General features: G+C 36.7%; 1 protein-coding gene across 3 annotated transcripts in view; it reads right to left on the minus strand.

Moving 5' to 3' along the window:
* Positions 1 to 18,649, minus strand: part of pmepa1 (prostate transmembrane protein, androgen induced 1) — a 45,122-nt gene that overhangs the window by 115 nt on the left and 26,358 nt on the right. The window contains exons 1-4 of one of the 3 annotated variants that reach the window (XM_067374925.1): positions 7,234 to 7,926; positions 5,685 to 5,839; positions 5,103 to 5,156; positions 1 to 3,269 (exon numbers count right to left, since the gene is read on the minus strand). The exon at positions 1 to 3,269 is cut by the window's left edge and continues 115 nt beyond it. In XM_067374925.1, coding sequence (XP_067231026.1) covers positions 2,796 to 3,269; positions 5,103 to 5,156; positions 5,685 to 5,839; positions 7,234 to 7,288 — 738 coding nt within the window. In that variant the 5' untranslated portion in view covers positions 7,289 to 7,926 and the 3' untranslated portion in view covers positions 1 to 2,795. Of the gene's footprint in view, positions 3,270 to 5,102; positions 5,157 to 5,684; positions 5,840 to 7,233; positions 7,927 to 18,649 lie in introns of those variants that run through there. The other 2 variants (XM_067374924.1, XM_067374923.1) reach the window with 2 other exon arrangements.

Genomic DNA, 18,649 nt, shown 5'->3' on the forward strand with positions numbered 1-18,649 from the left:
CTGATATAAATAAAAATAAGAGTTACAAGTAAGCGGTCATTACTGACAATAACACATGTGGATATCTGAACGCCGAATGAGAAGCAGAAGAAGCACTGCAGATGCTTTCCATTCGCAACAGCTGGATTCTCTAAAGCGTTCAACGGCATGTTCAAACCCAAAGCAATGCCAAGAGAGGAGAAAAACACGAGATAAGAGCTTTAGTCCAGTCGTTCTGACCTCTCGCAAAGGCTTGGATAGAAAGTCCTTCTTTGGAAATGCCTCTTTTCACATGGAAGGCCTTCAGTTATTCGATTAAGAGTTCAAAAATCAACGTGAGCGTGAGAAACGCCAACTTAAAGCAACGTGAAGATGAGCAGACGCCCCCGTCGTTTGGTTTCATCTTGTGCTTAAACGTTCACCAAATCAAACGTGCATCAAATGTTTTCTCAACCGCAGAAGGAAAGATTCAAATATGAAGGCAACAGAATGACACACGACTGAAGGCACACGTCACGAGGGTCTGAACGAACGAAACTGAACTTACAAATCTGCCGTTTGTTTAATGCATGTGAGCGAACAAAAAAAAATGACCTAACAATAACATGAAAACAACTAGTACATAATATTTAATCTGCGCTAAACTACATTATCAAAAGGCCAAAAGTCGGTATATTGCAACTCTCTCCACTATCATCATCATCATCATCATGCATACAATGTCACTTCCTGTCAACGGCCGCCTGATTGGCTGACTTGGGCGTGTGACACACTGGCATCTCAAGAGGGCACAAAACGGGCATCTCTGTAAAGGGAAGACGTCACGCCACGGCTGGAGAGAGAACCACACCAACTGCGCATTTATGGAAATGCCAAAGCATCATATGTGTAGAAATATATATTATACAAATATGCACTAGCTACCTAGTTAGGAATTTAAACAGCTGGTTTTTAGGAAATGCATGATATTATCAGATGCATCATATATTATATCATCCAGAAATGCAAAATGGAATATGTTATAGAAATGCACTAAACAGCTAGATTAAAGTCTGATAAGCGTTTAAACTACATTTGTAGTTTCTCTCTCCAGCTCTCGACTTCCTGTTAGCAGCGTTTCTCTGGAATAAACCCGAACACTAGCAAAACCCGACCCGATATTCCCTGCCTGGACGGACGAGCGCAGACTGAATCATGGGTTCGTTCGTGCGAGTCACTATTTGGCAGCGAATGAGTTGAATTTATGATTCAGTGACTCGAGTCAAGAGTGAATCAACATTCCCATGACGTGATTTCAGCTCTGCGAGCGTCGTCCCATGAGGGAGCGTTTGCATATTCGTTTGCTTTTGTGCTCATTTACACAGCAAAATCCCCAGAGTTGAATCAGAGAACTTCTGTATATAGAGTCACTGAAGCACAGTTAATGAGATAATACACTGTTTGTGGAGTTAATCAGATCTTGAAAGGCTGTAGAGACTGAAGTCAGTTGTAGTTTTTCAGTGATTCTGCTTGTTAACAGCAGGCGTTCATCACTACTGCTCAATCATAACTCAATTAACTTTCACTCTGCTTCAGTGTTATTTTAACACTATATAGAGAGGGACCATTTGATTTAACTCTGGAGATTTTGCTCTGTGTACTCCGAATCGAACCAGCGGCTACAGGTGTCGTCGATTGTTTTCCTCCCGCTGTCGGTAAAGTGCTATAAGAGACGCCGAGCCGGTGCGCCACAGCCGAACAGAAGGAATCCTTCGGCTCTAAACATCATCAATGATTGTGAATTCAGATTTCTAGAATACAGAATAAAGTTAAGGCAAACACATTTGAAGGGCTCTGAAATTACTCTACACTAGTAATCTAGCTCAAAGACTACTCTAGAACTCTGTTCAGTCGAGCTGTGAAGCGTTGAACTCGTTCATAGGACACTCACGCTATCTGTGGACTGATCGCAAGCCGAGGCTTGTCATATTGTAATATTAAAAATAGTGCAATTTTAGACATTTATATAAATAACTCTAAAATCGTGCTTTTAAGTTTGCTTTTTTTCAGCTTTCCATATACATGTATATATATATATATTTATATAGTAGCCTATATACACACACATACATACATACATACATGAATCTGTGTGTTGTTGGCACCTCAACAAACAACTCTCTCTCTGTCCCTCTGACAGCAAACAAATGTTTACGCTCCAGTATAAATATTGTGCATCTGATGCAAAACTAGTGATATTGGCATTTTTACAGAACCGTTTTGTACTGAAGATGAGGGTAAAATTGAACACTGAAACTTTCTACAATGCAAAAAAATGATGTTCTTCCTCAGTGTTTATATCTTGCTTTCCCGCACAAACATCTTAAATTGAGATATTGAGTGGTTTAAGTGCTTAAAACAAGAACAAAAATGTATATTTGTTCTTGTTTTAAGCACAAACTCATTGATTTTTTTTTTTTTCAGTAAACATGACTATTTTGCTTCTCCAGTAAATGTATCTTGATTTAAGGATCTTTAGATATTTGTGGTGGACAGACAAGACAGAAATACTGAGCGAGAACATCATTTTTTCCAGCGAAGAATCAAACCTGTTTTTGTTTGTTGTCAGAGTTTGTCAGTACAGAGAGAGAAGAGGACAAATAACATGTAAATATGTATAGAAAGTTCGTCTCGGTCCGAGTGAAAAGGCAAGACCGGAGCAAATCCGGAAGCGGCAGCTCTCGTGTGAGTCTGTTGTGCAACTGCCGTGATTTTCCTCCGACAAACGGGAAGCACGATCGCTCATACTAAAGCACTGAGATGCTGACGTCAGCTCGTCAGACCTGCTGTGCTTTCTGTTTGTCTTTGTTGCGGGTGTTTCTGCTGTCCGTGCGGCTGATCTGAATGACGCCCTGCACCAGCAGCGCCGGAGGTGCGGACTGAGTCTGTGCGTGGCGCGGCAATGACGACGGGTGGTAGTAGTGCCCTATGACTTCACTGTAGGCGGGCGGAGCGCCCTCCAGCCTCCCGGCGCTGATGCCCGCGTCGATCAGAGGACTGTCGAAGACGGTGCGGTTGGGAGGCGCTCGGACCGACTCTCGGTTGAGCTCCAGCTGCTGCTCGGGGTCTCGGAGCTGAAGGGTACACGGGCCCTGGTACGGCGGAGGCTCTTCTCCGTCTGACAGCGAGATGGTCGGCGGGAGGTCGATGATGGCGTGGGGAAGGTACGGGTACGTGGGCTGGAAGCGGTCCAAACGCTCACGCTGAAGGTACGACGGGACCCGGTCCGGAGGTCGAGGAGTGTAGACCTGCTGGAGACACGGACACCAGAGTCAAACGGGATCTGGAATGATGCATGTCTACAAATACGGCTGGCATGTTGCCGTCTTCACTCATACTTATCCCAGACAAAAAAACACCTCGAATGCAAGTTCTTGTTTTTTTCCAGTAAAGACAAAGTTAATATATTTTGTTCAATAACATTTTTTAATATTTTGTATTTTGAAGGAATCTTATGGTACTAAGTAATATTTATGCATTCTTGAAGCATGAATTCTATCCTTTTTTGCATTATTACTATGCATTTTTAATGCAATTTCTTGCCATTTTTGTTCAATAATATTTTTTAATATTTTGTATTTTAAGGGAATCTTATAGCATTAAGTAATATTTATGCATTCTCTTCACATAAATACTATCCTTTGTTTGCATAAATATGCTTTTTTGTAATTTTTTTTTACATTTTTGTTCAATAATATTTTTTCTAATATTTTGTATTTTGAGGGAATGTTATATCAAATATTTATGCACTCTTTTTTCATAAATATTATGCATTCTTTTTGCATCAATATTATGCATTTATGCAATTTTATGGCATTTTTGCTCAATTACATTTTTATTTAATATTTTATATTTTGAGGGAATCTTATGATGCTAAGTAATATTTATGCATTCTTTTCGCATAAATACTATCCTTTTTTTTCTGCATAAATATGCATTTGTATGCAATTTCCTAACATTTTTGTTCAATATTTTTTAATATTTTGTATTTTGAGGGACTCTAATGATACTAAGTAATATTTATGCATTCTTTTTGCATCAATATTATGCATTTTATGCAATTTTATGGCATTTTTGTTCAATTATATTTTTTATTTAATATTTTGCATTTTGAGGGAATCTTATGATGCTAAGTAATATTAATGCATTCTTTTCGCATAAATACTATCCTTTTTTTGCATAAATATGCATTTGTATGCAATTTCCTAAAATTTTTGTTCAATATTTTTTAATATTTTGTATTTTGAGGGACTCTAATGATACTAAGTAATATTTATGCATTCTTTTTGCATCAATATTATGCATTTTATGTCATTTTTGTTCAATCATATTTTTATTTAATATTTTGTATTTGGATAGAATTTTATAGTACTAAGTAATATTTATGGATTCTTTTCACATAAATACTATGCATTTTTATGCAATTTCTTGACTTTTTGTTCAATAATATTTTTTAACATTTTATATTTTGAGGGAATCTTATGGTACTAATATTTATGCATTCTTTTCGCATAAATACTATCCTTTTTTGCATAAATATGCATTTTGATGCAATTTTTTAACATTTTTGTTCAATGTTATTTTTTAATATTTTGTATGTTGAGGTTATCTTAGGATACCAAGTAATATTTATGCATTCTTTTTGCATCAATATTATTCATTTTAAGCATTTTTTTTTTGGCATTTTTGTTCAATAATATTTTTTATTTAATATTTTGTATTTTGAGGGAATCTTATGATACTAAGTAATATTTATGCATTCTTTTTGCATAAATAGCAAATAATAAATGTGATTTATAAGGAATGCCACTATTATTTATGTTTGTTTTATTCTTATATTCCTGTTTTGTTCTGCATTTGTTGTGGAGTTAGAGGATCTAAAATGCATGTTTATAGAGTTTAGAATGTTTATAAACATTAATTCTGAACATTCAACTTTACACTGATGTGACTTATTTATGTTTTGTCTCTTAACAATGCAATTTGGACCCTTTATGACTTATTTTCTGTCTGGATGACAGTAATAACAGCATCATGTTCTAAGCGTTGCATATAAATGCAGTTATTAATGATATAAATCATACCTCACTGATGGCACTAGAAGAGCCTGGAGCATCAGAGGACCACAGACTGCCCTCCTGAATAAAACACAGAGAAAAACACATGATACAGAAACAGAAACAATCTATATTTATATAAGGACTTAAAATACACAATTATATATATATATATATATATATTTTTTTTTTTTTATGTACATTAATGTAATTTGCTATAGTTCAATAATAAAGAGACTCTAAAAGCATAATTTCTCATTTCCAACCATGCATTCAGCCCAGTTTCAATCATCATTCAACGATGATATCATGATGAATCATAATGTGTTCAATCGTGACATATTGCAGTGTCATATTGTGAGGTAGTTTATTCTACAGCCACTAGATGTCAGGATTTCTGTAATGAGTCTAGAATGAGTTCAATTGCTAAACTGTCACACACACACACACACACTCACGAGTGTCATGAGTCATTGATAATGTGACCCAGCCGAAGCTAACATTAGCACAGTTACTCGACAGTGAACCGAAACCTGTGAGACGGATATCAGCGTGTGTGAATGAAGCGTCACGGACAGTACAGTGTGTGTGTGTGTGTGTGTTTCTTACCGACGGCAGGGGCAGGTGGCGTCTGCGCGCTCGTCCGTGGCGAGAGATGAGAGATCGTGCAGAGAGTCTGTAGTGATTCAGCAGACATGTGATCACCACCACCATCATCATCATCACCACCACGATCACCAGGATCTGAACAAACTCCAGCTGGGCTGCAGACAGACAGAAATACTGTACATCAGACTGCTTTTCAATCTTTCAGACGGCCATTTATGATCATCCCATCCTAATGTTTATAAGACAGCTATACGTTATGTAGAAAGACAGTTTATACTGTGAAAAATAAATATTTATTGAGTTTTTTTTCTACTCACTATAGTACTGCACAGTGTATTATTAGTTTTTTTTTTATTTTAATAATTTGTTATTTTTTGTAATTTAAAGTTATTTTTTATCATTTATTTTATTCATTTATTGATATACACAATTTTTAATCTTATATTTTTTTCTTTATTTTGTTCATTTATTTATATCAAATTTGTACTTTAATCTTTTAATTAGGCATGCAAAGGGCGACTGGTAAATTTCCAGAAACTTTCAAAAAATTTCCTGAAAGTTTTCAAAAATCCTGGAAAGTTTCCAGAAATTTACCATAAATTTTCCGCCCCTTTGCATCCCTACTTTTAATTCATATAAATCTTATTTGTATTATTTTTATTTATTTATTAGCGTATTATTGATTTATTTTTACAATGTTTTTCTCTACACATTTCTTTTGTCATGCTAATAAAGGCGTTTCTCAAAATGTGAATGAGTGAAAACTTTGAGTCCACATCAAATTAAATTCAATCAGACAAAATCAGATCCTAAGATTCAAAAAGGTCTCGAAGGAGCTTAAAACAGTAAAAAAAAAGCAAAAAAAAAAAACAACAACTACTAGTTCCAAACTAGAACAGTAACTCCATAAACAACTGAGAAATATTTAGACCCAAAAATACACTGTATATTAGACATACACTATCATTCATTTTAAAATGTTTTTAAAAGAAGTCTCTTCTGCATTTATTTGATCAAAAATACAGTAAAAATTGTGAAATATTATTTCAATTCAAAATAGCTGTTTTCTATGTGAATATATAGTAAAGTGTAATTTATTCCTGTGATCAAAGCTGAATTTTCAGCATCATTACTCCAGTCTTCAGTGTCACATGATCCTTCAGAAATCATTCTAATATGCTGATTTGTGGCTCAAGAAACAATATTGCTTCATAGTTTATTTTTTAGGATTCTTTGATAACAAAAAAAAAAGTTTTTATTTAAAATAGAATCTTTTATAACATTAAAGTCACTTTTGATCAATTTAATCCATCCGTGATGAATAAAAGAAAAAAAAAAAAGTTACTGACTCCAAACTTTTGTTTACATATTTTTAAAGTCTAGTCAGCATCACAGTTAATGAGAAAAAAAAGTGGTAACCTGACCTCAGTTGTACCATTAAGTCTGCAACAAGAAGACTTTAACACAAACTATCAAAATAATTGAGAAATAAAAAGCAGCCTGAACCTACGACAGTAAAAAGCATCTCTAAAACACTCGTCAGACTCACCGCTGCAGCGGCTCTGAACACACGGCTGCGAAGCGTCCGCTGCATGAAGCTGCATGATGATGCCACGTTCACATCCACTGGAGTCAAACTAACACTAAACACTAAACTCCTGCGTTCCCACACACATCTCCAGCCCTGAGAGGACGGCCGCCGGGGCAGATGGGTAAGTGGGGGACGGACGAGAGCTCACACACACACACACACACACACAGAGACGAGGTCTAGACTGAATTGTCTGAGCGAGTCGGTTTTGCATATGAGAACAAAAAGAGTGTGAGACAGCTGATGGTCCGAGGACGTGAAGTTCGCCACGACCGCACAGCCAAACACACACACACACACACACACATTCACAATGACTGACTGTCCACACGACAAACACACACATCTCTCACTGAACAGAGTCTATCGAATCATGCAAATCATTAAAACTATCAGCAGTGAAAGCCCGTTTAAAGGGAATCGTGTCTGTCCCTCAGAATCTATAAGAGCGACATCACTTCCTCCAGCGCATCATCACTGATCTGTCTGGCGCTTCATACTTGCAGGAGAATCAATAAAACACAACAACAAAAGCATCAGTCGTATAAGTTTATGAGGCTGTAACGCTGACTCTATGACGTCTATTCAAAGAGCTGAAGTGAGCAGCTGATGACGGCAAACACACACACACACACACACACACACACACACACACACACACTCACACACTCTCAGGGATCAGATGCAGGGTGATGCAGGGGGTCACAAGGGGTCAAAGCTCCGCCCCTCCCCCGTCTCTTTCTCCAGGGTCAATCCCGGTCACAGTCGAGCCAGACAACACTGAACACACAGACACAGAGAGGAGGGGCGTGTGTGTGTGTGTGTGTGTGTGTGTGTGTGTGTGTGTGTGTGTGTGAGAGAGAGAGAGTTATTTTGGTTATTTGGTTTTGGTTATTTGATTTCTCACCTGTAAATACTGTTTGCATAATAATAAATGATTGGGGGAAAAAGTGTGTGTGTGAGTGTGCGTGTTTTTGTGATTTATGAGGACACAAATGTGTATAATGGCATTATTACACTGGTATTATTACATAAACATGAAATATGAGGATATTTGATGAGTCTTCATATGTAAAATAGCTTTAAAAACATACTAAATGATTATTATAAATGTAAAAATGCAGAATGTGATGGTTTAGGAGGAGAGAATGTACAGTTTGTACAGTATAAAACTATTACGCCTGTGAGAGACCTCACTGAGATAACAACACAAACCTGTGAGTGTGTGTGTGAGAGTGTATGTGAGTGAGTGTGTAAGAGTGTGTGTGTGTGTGTGTGTGTCTGAGAGTGTGTGTGCATGTGTGTGTGTGTGTGTGTGTGTGAGAGAGAGAGTGTGTGTGTGTGTGTGATGAGTGTGTTAGAGTGTGTGTGTGTGTGTGTGTGTGTCTGAGAGTGTGTGTGTGTGTGTGTGTGTGTGTGTGTGTGTGATGAGTGTGTTAGAGTGTGTGTGTGTGTGTGTGTGTGTGTGTGTGTGTGTGTGTGTGTGTGTGTGTGTGTGATGAGTGTGTTAGAGTGTGTGTGTGTGTGTGTGTGTGTGTCTGAGAGTGTGTGTGTGTGTGTGTGTGTGTGTGTGATGAGTGTGTTAGAGTGTGTGTGTGTGTGTGTGTGTGTGTCTGAGAGTGTGTGTGTGTGTGTGTGTGTGTGTCTGAGAGTGTGTGTGTGTGTGTGTGTGTGTGTGTGTGTGTCTGAGAGTGTGTGTGCATGTGTGTGAGTGTGTGTGTGTGTGTGTGAGAGAGAGAGAGTGTGTGTGTGTGTGTGATGAGTGTGTTAGAGTGTGTGTGTGTGTGTGTGTGTGTCTGAGAGTGTGTGTGTGTGTGTGTGTGTGTGTGTGTGTGTGTGTGTGTGTGTGATGAGTGTGTTAGAGTGTGTGTGTGTGTGTGTGTTGGTTTTTGTGGTTTACGAGGACTTTTGACCTGAATACGCACCGGCATTACGGGGACATTTGGGTTTATGAGGACACAGGCCATGTCCTTGTAATTCCGGCAATGTAGATGCCTTTCTCTATGTCCCAGAAGCACCCTCTCCAATTTTCGCGGCATGTCCTTATATACCACAAAAACCTGATTTTATACCATACACTGTGTATCCTCTGTGTACGAGAGTGCGCCCCTGCAGCCGGGTCCTGGTACTGTACCGGCGTCATCGAAAATTTGCATTTTTCACACAAGTGTAAGTATTGAGGCCTGTGACTGGTCAGATCGGTACTGGTAGGCGGGAAATCACGAAAACAAGATGGCGCCGACGGGCGGAGCCTAATTCTGCAGCTCCTATTGGTTGCATACGCAATGAACAACAGCGAGACAAGATGGCGCCGGTGGGCGGAGCTTCATTCAGCTTCAGCTTCAGCATAGGTCTGTATAACAAGCGAGTTAATGCAAAATACTAATTATTTAAGTGTTATTGCCTATAATTTTTTATTTGTGAATTAAATATATGAATCAATAGTGATCCTCGATTAAAAATATCCCTTAAATGTCATGTAATAAAGTATAAAAATAACTTGAATGCTGTTTACTCAGTATTTATACAGTTTATTTAGCTCGTTAGCATATGCTATTCATGTAAACACAACCACACATTAACTCGTGCGCTCACATCACATATATTTATTATTATTATTTTAATCCCGCGTATATTATATTAAGTATGGTTTATAATAAGAGTCTTCGCGTTCATTTCCTGTTTGGGCCGGATAGAAGCTGCACCTGAGAAGACATCTGAGCACCTGATGGAGGCTACTATTATTTTAAAGGTAAGTTGTTCTGCTTTTTAAATGCTTGTGGGTCCGTTTGGCTTGTTTGTTCATGTTTTGTAAGCTCTTTGCAGCTCGTTTTACAGTTATAAAACAGCTAGCTCGCGATGCTAACGGCGCTAGCGAGATTGTGATTGTGTTTAAAGACTGTCAGGAGGGAATCAGCGATGCTTGTCATTTAAAGCTGGTTTTCGATTAAACTATAATTGTAACTGCATCATTTTCTGATCGCATGCAATAACCTAGCCAAGCCATCATAATAAGGCGTTGTCATGACTACAGTCTGAAGGGGACGGCATTTCACCCAGTACAGTATCCTCACATACCAGCCTACTGTAAATATTACTACAGTTCTGCTTGATTTAAAGACATTAAGAAACAAAGATTTACTGGCTATGATAAGATGTATCAGAACTGTCAGTCTTATTCAGTCAAATTAATACTGTCAGTATTATTGTCTATAATTTATCAATTGTGAAAATTTATGAAGGAATATTGATCCTCAATTATACATAATTCTTAAATATCATACAATAAAGTATGAAAATAACTTGCTGTTTACTATAATTTATCTTTTGACGTTTATACTAAAAACAGAAGATGACAGAAGACACATCAGATCATGCTGAAGTGAAACAGTGATGGAGAAAGCCCAATCTCAGGAGGAAGACATACAGTATTCACAAAGATTCATCAGTGATTTCACCTGTGTCAGGTATATTATATGTTATTTACAGTCATGATTTTACTTGCTTTATTATTAAAGGTTAAATGTTACTCAGGGAAATAGGGCTACACAATATTGCAGAAAAACTGACATTGCAATATTTAGTTTTTCTGCAATTTATATATTGCGATATGAAAACAATTCCACCAGATTTGAATTGAATAGCACTATTTGAAAATAATTAATCATTCTAGGATGATTGGGATCATTTTGTAGGGTAGTGCATCTGCTTAGAGAATAATAAACGAATTACAAGCTTAGATAAACACAATAAAAATAAGATACAAATTAAAATAAGCAGTGCTTTATGTTTTTCAGGTTAATCTAACTGTATTGAGGTACACACATTGAGGAAAGCATGTATGGGTCCAATATTATATGCATCCGTTTTCTTAATTGTTTACAACACAGAACCAACTGTTTTCGCTGAGAGTGTTTGTTCAAGCTCAAAGATAAGAGAAAGAGAACTGAACTCTGTGTTCACGTGCTATCTGTCTGTCAGAAAACAGCGCGAGTTCCAGTCATAGTGCGTTTGATGTTTAAATTGACAGGACTTAAAAACACAAGCAAATGACATTTGTAAAAGTCACATGCGCTCTTAACCGTGGGGCAGCTGGACCGTTCGGATCAACTACGATCCCTACACTTGACATTGCACATCCTGTGATGTGACTTTTGTGGATGCACACATCGGGATACAATGCTAAAACCATACATCGTGCAGCCGTAGTCCGTATGGATCGCAGATCAACTATGATCCCTATAGCCTACTTGACTTCATTTGTACTGCAATGTCACACCCACAGATAGGTATCAGTGACAAAACTATATATTGTGCAGCCCTACATGGCTTTATATATGCATTAGGGCTGCACGATATATCGCATGCTTTTGTCACGCGCATTTCTTCAGTAAAGCCGGTTCCCTGATTACCGCTAAATCACCATCACCTGCTTTCAAATGGAGCGCCATTTAATAGACAGAGCCGTAGATCACTGAAAAGCCACGCAATATCGCGTTCATTATCGAAGGCGATTCATCTGCGATATGAACGCGATATTGCGTAGCTTGTCAGTGATCTACGGCTCTGTCTATTAAATTTGAAAGCAGGTGATGGCGATTTAGCGGCAATCAGGGAACCGGCTTTACTGACGAAATGCGCGTGACAATCACATGCGATATATCGCCCAGCCCTAATATGCATCACATTACATGCATGTTCATGGCAGTATGTGAGGTTGTGTGTAGCTTTACACCTGTTTTATGAGGACACGTGTTTTATGAGGACATCATGCGAACATGTTCTTCATGTTTGACTTGACTGAAGAATCTCTGTGTGTTGTTAGATTGACACAAGCCTGGTCTATGAGGACACTCGTTTTACCGGGACTCTGGGGTGCACCCATATGGAAGATTGGGATTGATACTGATAACCCATAATTCACAGCTCACTGTAGCAAATGTCAATATTGAAAACTCATTATTGTGTTTGTTAGATTAGATATAATCATTTTAGAAGTAGGTAAAAAGAAGCACCCTCAGTTGAAATTGACTTTCAATGAGTAATACTGCAATGAATAATTGTTTTTTTTTTTATTTTGATTTGATTTTTATTTGCTTTTCTTTCTTATTTTCAGATGGTAACTGAGAAGAATCAGATTCAGAAGAATAAGACACAGCAACAATAAAGGTATCAAATAAAAGTAAAGTAATAATTGAGTTAGTCCTTAAAGGTGGTAAAGAGGATGTTTTGTTTTATACATTTTTGCAATATTACTTGAAACTGTGTTTACTAACTGATAAAAGACTATTTATTAGGTGCACTGAAAGTAATAATATTAATATACATAATCTGTGCACGAGGTAGGGCCTTAAAAACATCAGCCAATCGCGTAAACGGTTGGCCCTCTGGCTTGTCAATCACTGCCGTGACGTTCCTTGTGAGAGACGAGCGCGGCTGCGCTCCAGTAACTTTCCAAACTCCACAGGCGCCGCATGCAATGTTTTTGTCAGAACACAGGAGTAACAGCTGCAGATTATGAGTTACCTGCGGTGAGTCCGACATAATGAATCCACTAACACGACACAGCGAATGCCGGTGGTAAACACTCGTGATCTAATACTTGTGCAGGAGTTTTGGGAGGCGTTCCCGTGAAATGAGCTGTGAAGGAGGGGGCTGTTCTTACGCATGCGCTCATTTCAAAAACTCAGTAACAGTCTTTGGTTTCTCAGTCGACGAAAAGATCCTCTTTAGCACCTTTTAAAGAATAGAACAGATTTCAGTGTTTCTAAGAAGCAGATTGTTTGCCACAGTTATCAGTCACTGAATTATGATTGTGTGTGTGAAAAGTGAGTCATGATCACTTACTGTACAACTAGCACACCTCGTTTCACCACTATCACTCTCATACATACCCCTAACCTAACCCTAACCCTAACCCTGAACTCAGGGCGCCATCCAAATGTATCTAGTTATCAGTGTCCCGTTAAAACTAGTGTCCTCATAGACCAGGCTTCTGTCAATCTAACAACACACTGAGATTCTTCAGTCAAGTCAAACATGAAGAACATGTTCTCATGATGTCCTCATAAAACACGTGTCCTCATAAAACAGGTGTAAAGCTACACACAACCTGACATACTGTGATGAACACACACACATAATGTAATGCATATATAAAGCCATGAACATTACCATGGGTTTTTAAATATTGAAATATTGATTTGAAATGGATCTATTATGTGATCTTGTATATGATCTTAAATCAATATTTCATGTGCACATATTTATTGATCGGAAGCTGTGAATGGTTGACACTGATCATCCTGTCCATGTTTAATTTGCATTAATTACTGTCTAACTGTACATTACCCCTTTGATATATTTCATATATACTGAAGGTTTGCAACTCTTAGTTGAAGTGATTGTATATAAAGCTTTATTTCTTATTTTCAGATAAGCCGTGAGACCCCGCTGTCATCAGTGACGATTGTGCTGCTCTTACTGTGGGCCTACACCAGGTAAGTGAGAGTTGTGCTGTAAGAGAATGAGCAAATGTAGCAGAGACTCTTGTGAGATCTAGGCTGTTAACATATTCAGACCAGTGTTTATGTCTAATTTGATGTTTGCAGACTCTCAGTGAGGTTGGACCCTCTGCTCTCAAAATGAACACTCTGTCCCAGTCAGAAGTCAGAGATGTACAGAAGGTATTGTTTTTCTTTTTGGAAATCAAATTAGGCATGTGCTGACAGGAAAATTTGGGCCAATTTTGATAACCAATAATTTTTTATATTTGAAAGGTGATAAATGATACATTGGCAGATAAATCTAAATCCAAATTCTAATATACTTTGAGAGCCTGATTACAAAAACAATAGACCGTGTCCCAAACACTTCAGCATAAATCAAACATATACAGTACAGCAGTCTAGTTTGATCCAGTATAAGATTCCTTTACTTTTACAATTATTTTGACACTACCATTCAAAAGTTTGGGGTCAGTAAGAATTTTTAATGTTTTAAAAGAAGTATCTTCTGCTCACCAAGTCTGCATTTATTTGATTAAAAATACAAACAAAAACAGTAATATTGTGAAATATTATTCCAATTTAAAACGGCTGTTTTCTTTGTCAGTATACAGTAAAGTGTAATTTATTCCTGTGATCAAAGCTGCATTTTCAGCATCATTACTCCAGTCTTCAATGTCACATGATCCTTCAGAAATCAATCTAATATGATGATGCGATGCTCAAGAAACATTTATTATTATTATCAATGTTGAAAACGGTTGTGTACAATTTTTTTTCAAAATTCTTCGATGAATAGAAAGTTCAAAAGAACAGCATTTATTTAAAATAGAATATTTTCTAACATTATAATTGTCTTTACTGCCACTTTTGATCAGTTTAACTTATCCTTGATGAATAAAAGTATTGATTAATTTTATTTCTATCCCCCAAAAATAAAATTAAAATTCTTACTGACCCCAAACTTTTGAACGGTAGTGTTTAATGTTACAAAAGATGTAGATTTCAGACAAATGCTGTTCTTTTGGACTTTCTATTCACCACAGCATCATAAAAAAAATGTAAATAACTGTTTTCAACATTAATAATAATCATAAATGTTTCTTGAGCAGCAAATCATCATATTAGAATGATTTCTGAAGGATCATGTGACACTGAAGACTGGAGTAACGATGCTGAAAATTCAGCTTTGATCACAGAAATAAATTACACTTTACTGTATATTGACATAGAAAACAACTGTTTTAATTTGGAATAATATTTCATAATATTACTGTTTTGTTTGTATTTTTAATCAAATAAATGCAGGCTAGGTGAGCAGAAGATACTTCTTTTAAAACATTAAAAAAAATCATACTGACCCCAAACTTTTGAACGGTAGTGTACATTCATATGGCCAATTTTCTTTATTTAAAAAAAGTGTCAACACTTTACAGTAAAGTTTATTGTTAGTATTAGTTAACATGAGCTAACAATGAATGGACAAATCCTGTCGAAGTTTTATTAATCTTAGCTAAGGTTAATCTCAACATTTCCCAAGACATTTTAGGATCCAGTGTTTTATCTGTTAACCTAAAATATGCGTGTTCATGTTAGTTCACAGTGCATTATTAACTCACATTTACAAGGGTTTTGCTCAGTTGATTCACGTTAGTTAATACAATAACAAATGAGACCTTATTGTAAAGTTGCAAAAAATATATATATTGCCTCACTACTACTACTACTAATAATAAATAAAATTAAATAAAAATGCAAACAAGTTATTGGTCAACATTACTTAGGCTACATAAAAAGAAACACAATACATGTGCTATGGATGAATAAAATGAAAGCCTGTTGGGAAATGATTTACTCAAACCATATTGTTGATGAAAATAAGAACAATACAAGTTGTAATGTTTTTGAAAAAAAAAAAAGTGTATATAAACATCTTTATTAAACATCTTTAGCATTACTGTTTCAAATAACACTGTTTTAGCATGAACCTGAAGAGCTGAATGAACACCCATAAACCAAAGCGCTTTGTTAGATGGTTTTCGCTCAACGGGATGCAACTTATATATGATAAAGTAGATATTTATACAAAAAAATTACAACTTATACCTGCACAAAATCATGCACAGATGTACATGAATTAAGTCACAAAGTGTTCTGGATACGCTCCCCACAACAACACACTAAAAAACGGCAACTAATCCAAAATAATTCACAGCGTTTTATTACAGTCGTGTTCTCATTATAATGTTATGTATATATGACAGTCCCAGCTATAGTTATTAATGTTATCCATTGCTGTTTGAGTGCGCATGCTGAAGAGATGATCACCGGTAGGCCTACAATGAAGCGCTTTCCTGCCGCGTTCATTAACTCAACCAAATGCATCCTATATGAGTTTAATCAGATATATACACAAAATAAAAAAATTCAACTTATAATTCTACAAAAGGCTGCGAATGCACAAGCAAACTGACTGTGCTAGTCATAAAGGTGTAACTCCGCAGATGTGCTCTTCGTGTAACAACGCTCTGATTTCACAGATTTGTGATTCACCGTAACTGTATCTTCCTTCAAGCAGTTCAATACTATCATGGAGAACAACGCACATCATATAATCCATTATTTATCAGTGTTAAAATATCGGCCTAGTTCGGACTGAGAATGATAACATTAAAATGAGCATTTATCGGCCAGTAAGATATGGTGGCTGATATATCATGAATCCCTGATTGGTTATGGCAGTATATTTATAGAGTTTTAACTATATGCATGATTTTAATGTTAACTTGTCACTGTTTTAAATGTGTAGGTCACTACTATAACGCATTAGTTTGATCACTATTAAAACGGAGTGGTTTAAAATGTACCATCATACCTGAAGACATTTGTGTTGAGCATGTGAACACAATAGCCAATCGGATGCGTTTGTTAGTCTGAGTTTTTGCTTAGCGCGAGTGCTGCATGTTGAATCCTTTCATTATAACCAACAAAGTATTGACACAATGCCAATAAAAGATGCACAACGTAGACAGACACACACACACAACTTCATTTATTATAACGGACGTTTCTGCAGAAGTACAGCTTTGTGTTTCTCGTGTTGTAATCGATAGCTTCAGTGGCTAATATGGCAGCGATCTTTGATTTCTGTAGGCCTATATAACACATTTGTTTATGCTGCTAACTACACATTGCATAGTTTCTGGATTGACAAATGTATTTATATGTGCAATTAAATCCAATTGATGCTGATAACCATAGCAATGGGTGGAACAAAATAATCTTGATGCTGTGTGTCAAATGATCTTTTTATTAAGTATTGGAGTGTAAATGTAAAAAAATAATAGACCTCCCACTTTTGCAATGTAATGTATTATTTTGTTCATTTGTTCAAACTGGCCACTCAGTGACTTTTTACTTTTAAATGTACAGATATTTAAATATAAAATTGTTCTAAGCTCTTTCTTTTGTCATCTGTCCTGACAGAATTAATTATTTCATTTGTGAATGAATAGGATATGTTAAATTCCAAACTTTTTCTTCGCATTTATTGTGGAAAACCCTGTAATGTAAAATAGTTTTCATTGTATGTTTTCAGTTGACAGTGATCAGTCAGTGTTAATCAGTGTTAAGTTTCTGTACTGCTTCATTTGGATCATCTCTGAATCCTTTGTCTGTAGTAGAATGTTTATTTTTCTTTCTTTACCTTGCTTTCAGGTGAGCCCTGAGAAGGACCAGTTATCAATGGACAATCAAGATGGTGTTAGACGGAGAAGGTAATAAAAAGAGCATTGCATCCTTTTAGAAAATGGTAGTCTAGTGAGAACTTTTTCACATAATCTTTGGGCCTGTTAACACCTGGTCATTTCATGTGTTTTTTTACTGATTTGTTCAAACAATTTCATTTACGATTGGCCACATAAATGTGTCTGTACAGAATCAGGGGCCATATTCACAAAACATCTTACGGCTAAAAGTAGCTCCTGACATGCCGATTTATGAGAAACTCTATAATCGGCGTGTCAGTCCTAATTTTTGCTCTTAAGAGTATTTCACAAAACATTTTAGTGCTAAAACTAGCTCCCAAATCTGTAAAAGGTTAGGAGTAGTCAAGAGGACTCCTAAATCACTAAGACCAAATCACAAACAATCCTAATGGCCGTTGATGCCAATCCGCCCAAAGACACTGAACACTATTGAGACAATAGCGATAGAGCCTTGGGTGCTGAACCTTTTCTTCATACATGTAATAAATATTTGGATTTATAGATTTGAATTTATGAAAAAATGCCAAAAATCTATAATAAATAAATAAATAAATAAATAAAGTCCAATTACCTGTAGCAGTTGTTTTCACAAATTCACACTTACAAATAATTGAATAGAGTAAAAAACCAAGTGTAATAAGTGTATTTGGCGTCCTGTTCAAGGCGGTCGAGGGATCAGAGTTTGAAAATTTAGCCCAAATCCATATTACTTCCTCATATCTCCACTGAGAGTAAGGAACGGGGTGGCGACGGGATGCAGAAAACGGTCGAGGAAACTATAGGTGAGATCGGCTCTAGTCAGTGTATATATACCTCCTCTCGAGCCAATTAGACTGCTTGAACACGCTCCTCCCAAATTTTGTTTATAAAACATCATTTGACGCTTGAATTCTGCAATCTCTCGAGACGCAGACATGTAAGAGGCTGACAATTAGCTGAACGTATACTAGTTTAATTGACCCTTCACCAGGAGTTTGATTGACAAACAATCTAACCAATTATAACGCTAAATCCACCATCCAACCAAAGCTGTCAGGAGTTTAAGATTAACCTCGGTGGACTTGGAAAAATGGTGTACTGATGTCTTTCTGTGTTTTAAAC

This window comes from Chanodichthys erythropterus, chromosome 21, assembly GCF_024489055.1.
Source record: "Chanodichthys erythropterus isolate Z2021 chromosome 21, ASM2448905v1, whole genome shotgun sequence".
Lineage (NCBI taxonomy): Eukaryota > Metazoa > Chordata > Actinopteri > Cypriniformes > Xenocyprididae > Chanodichthys > Chanodichthys erythropterus.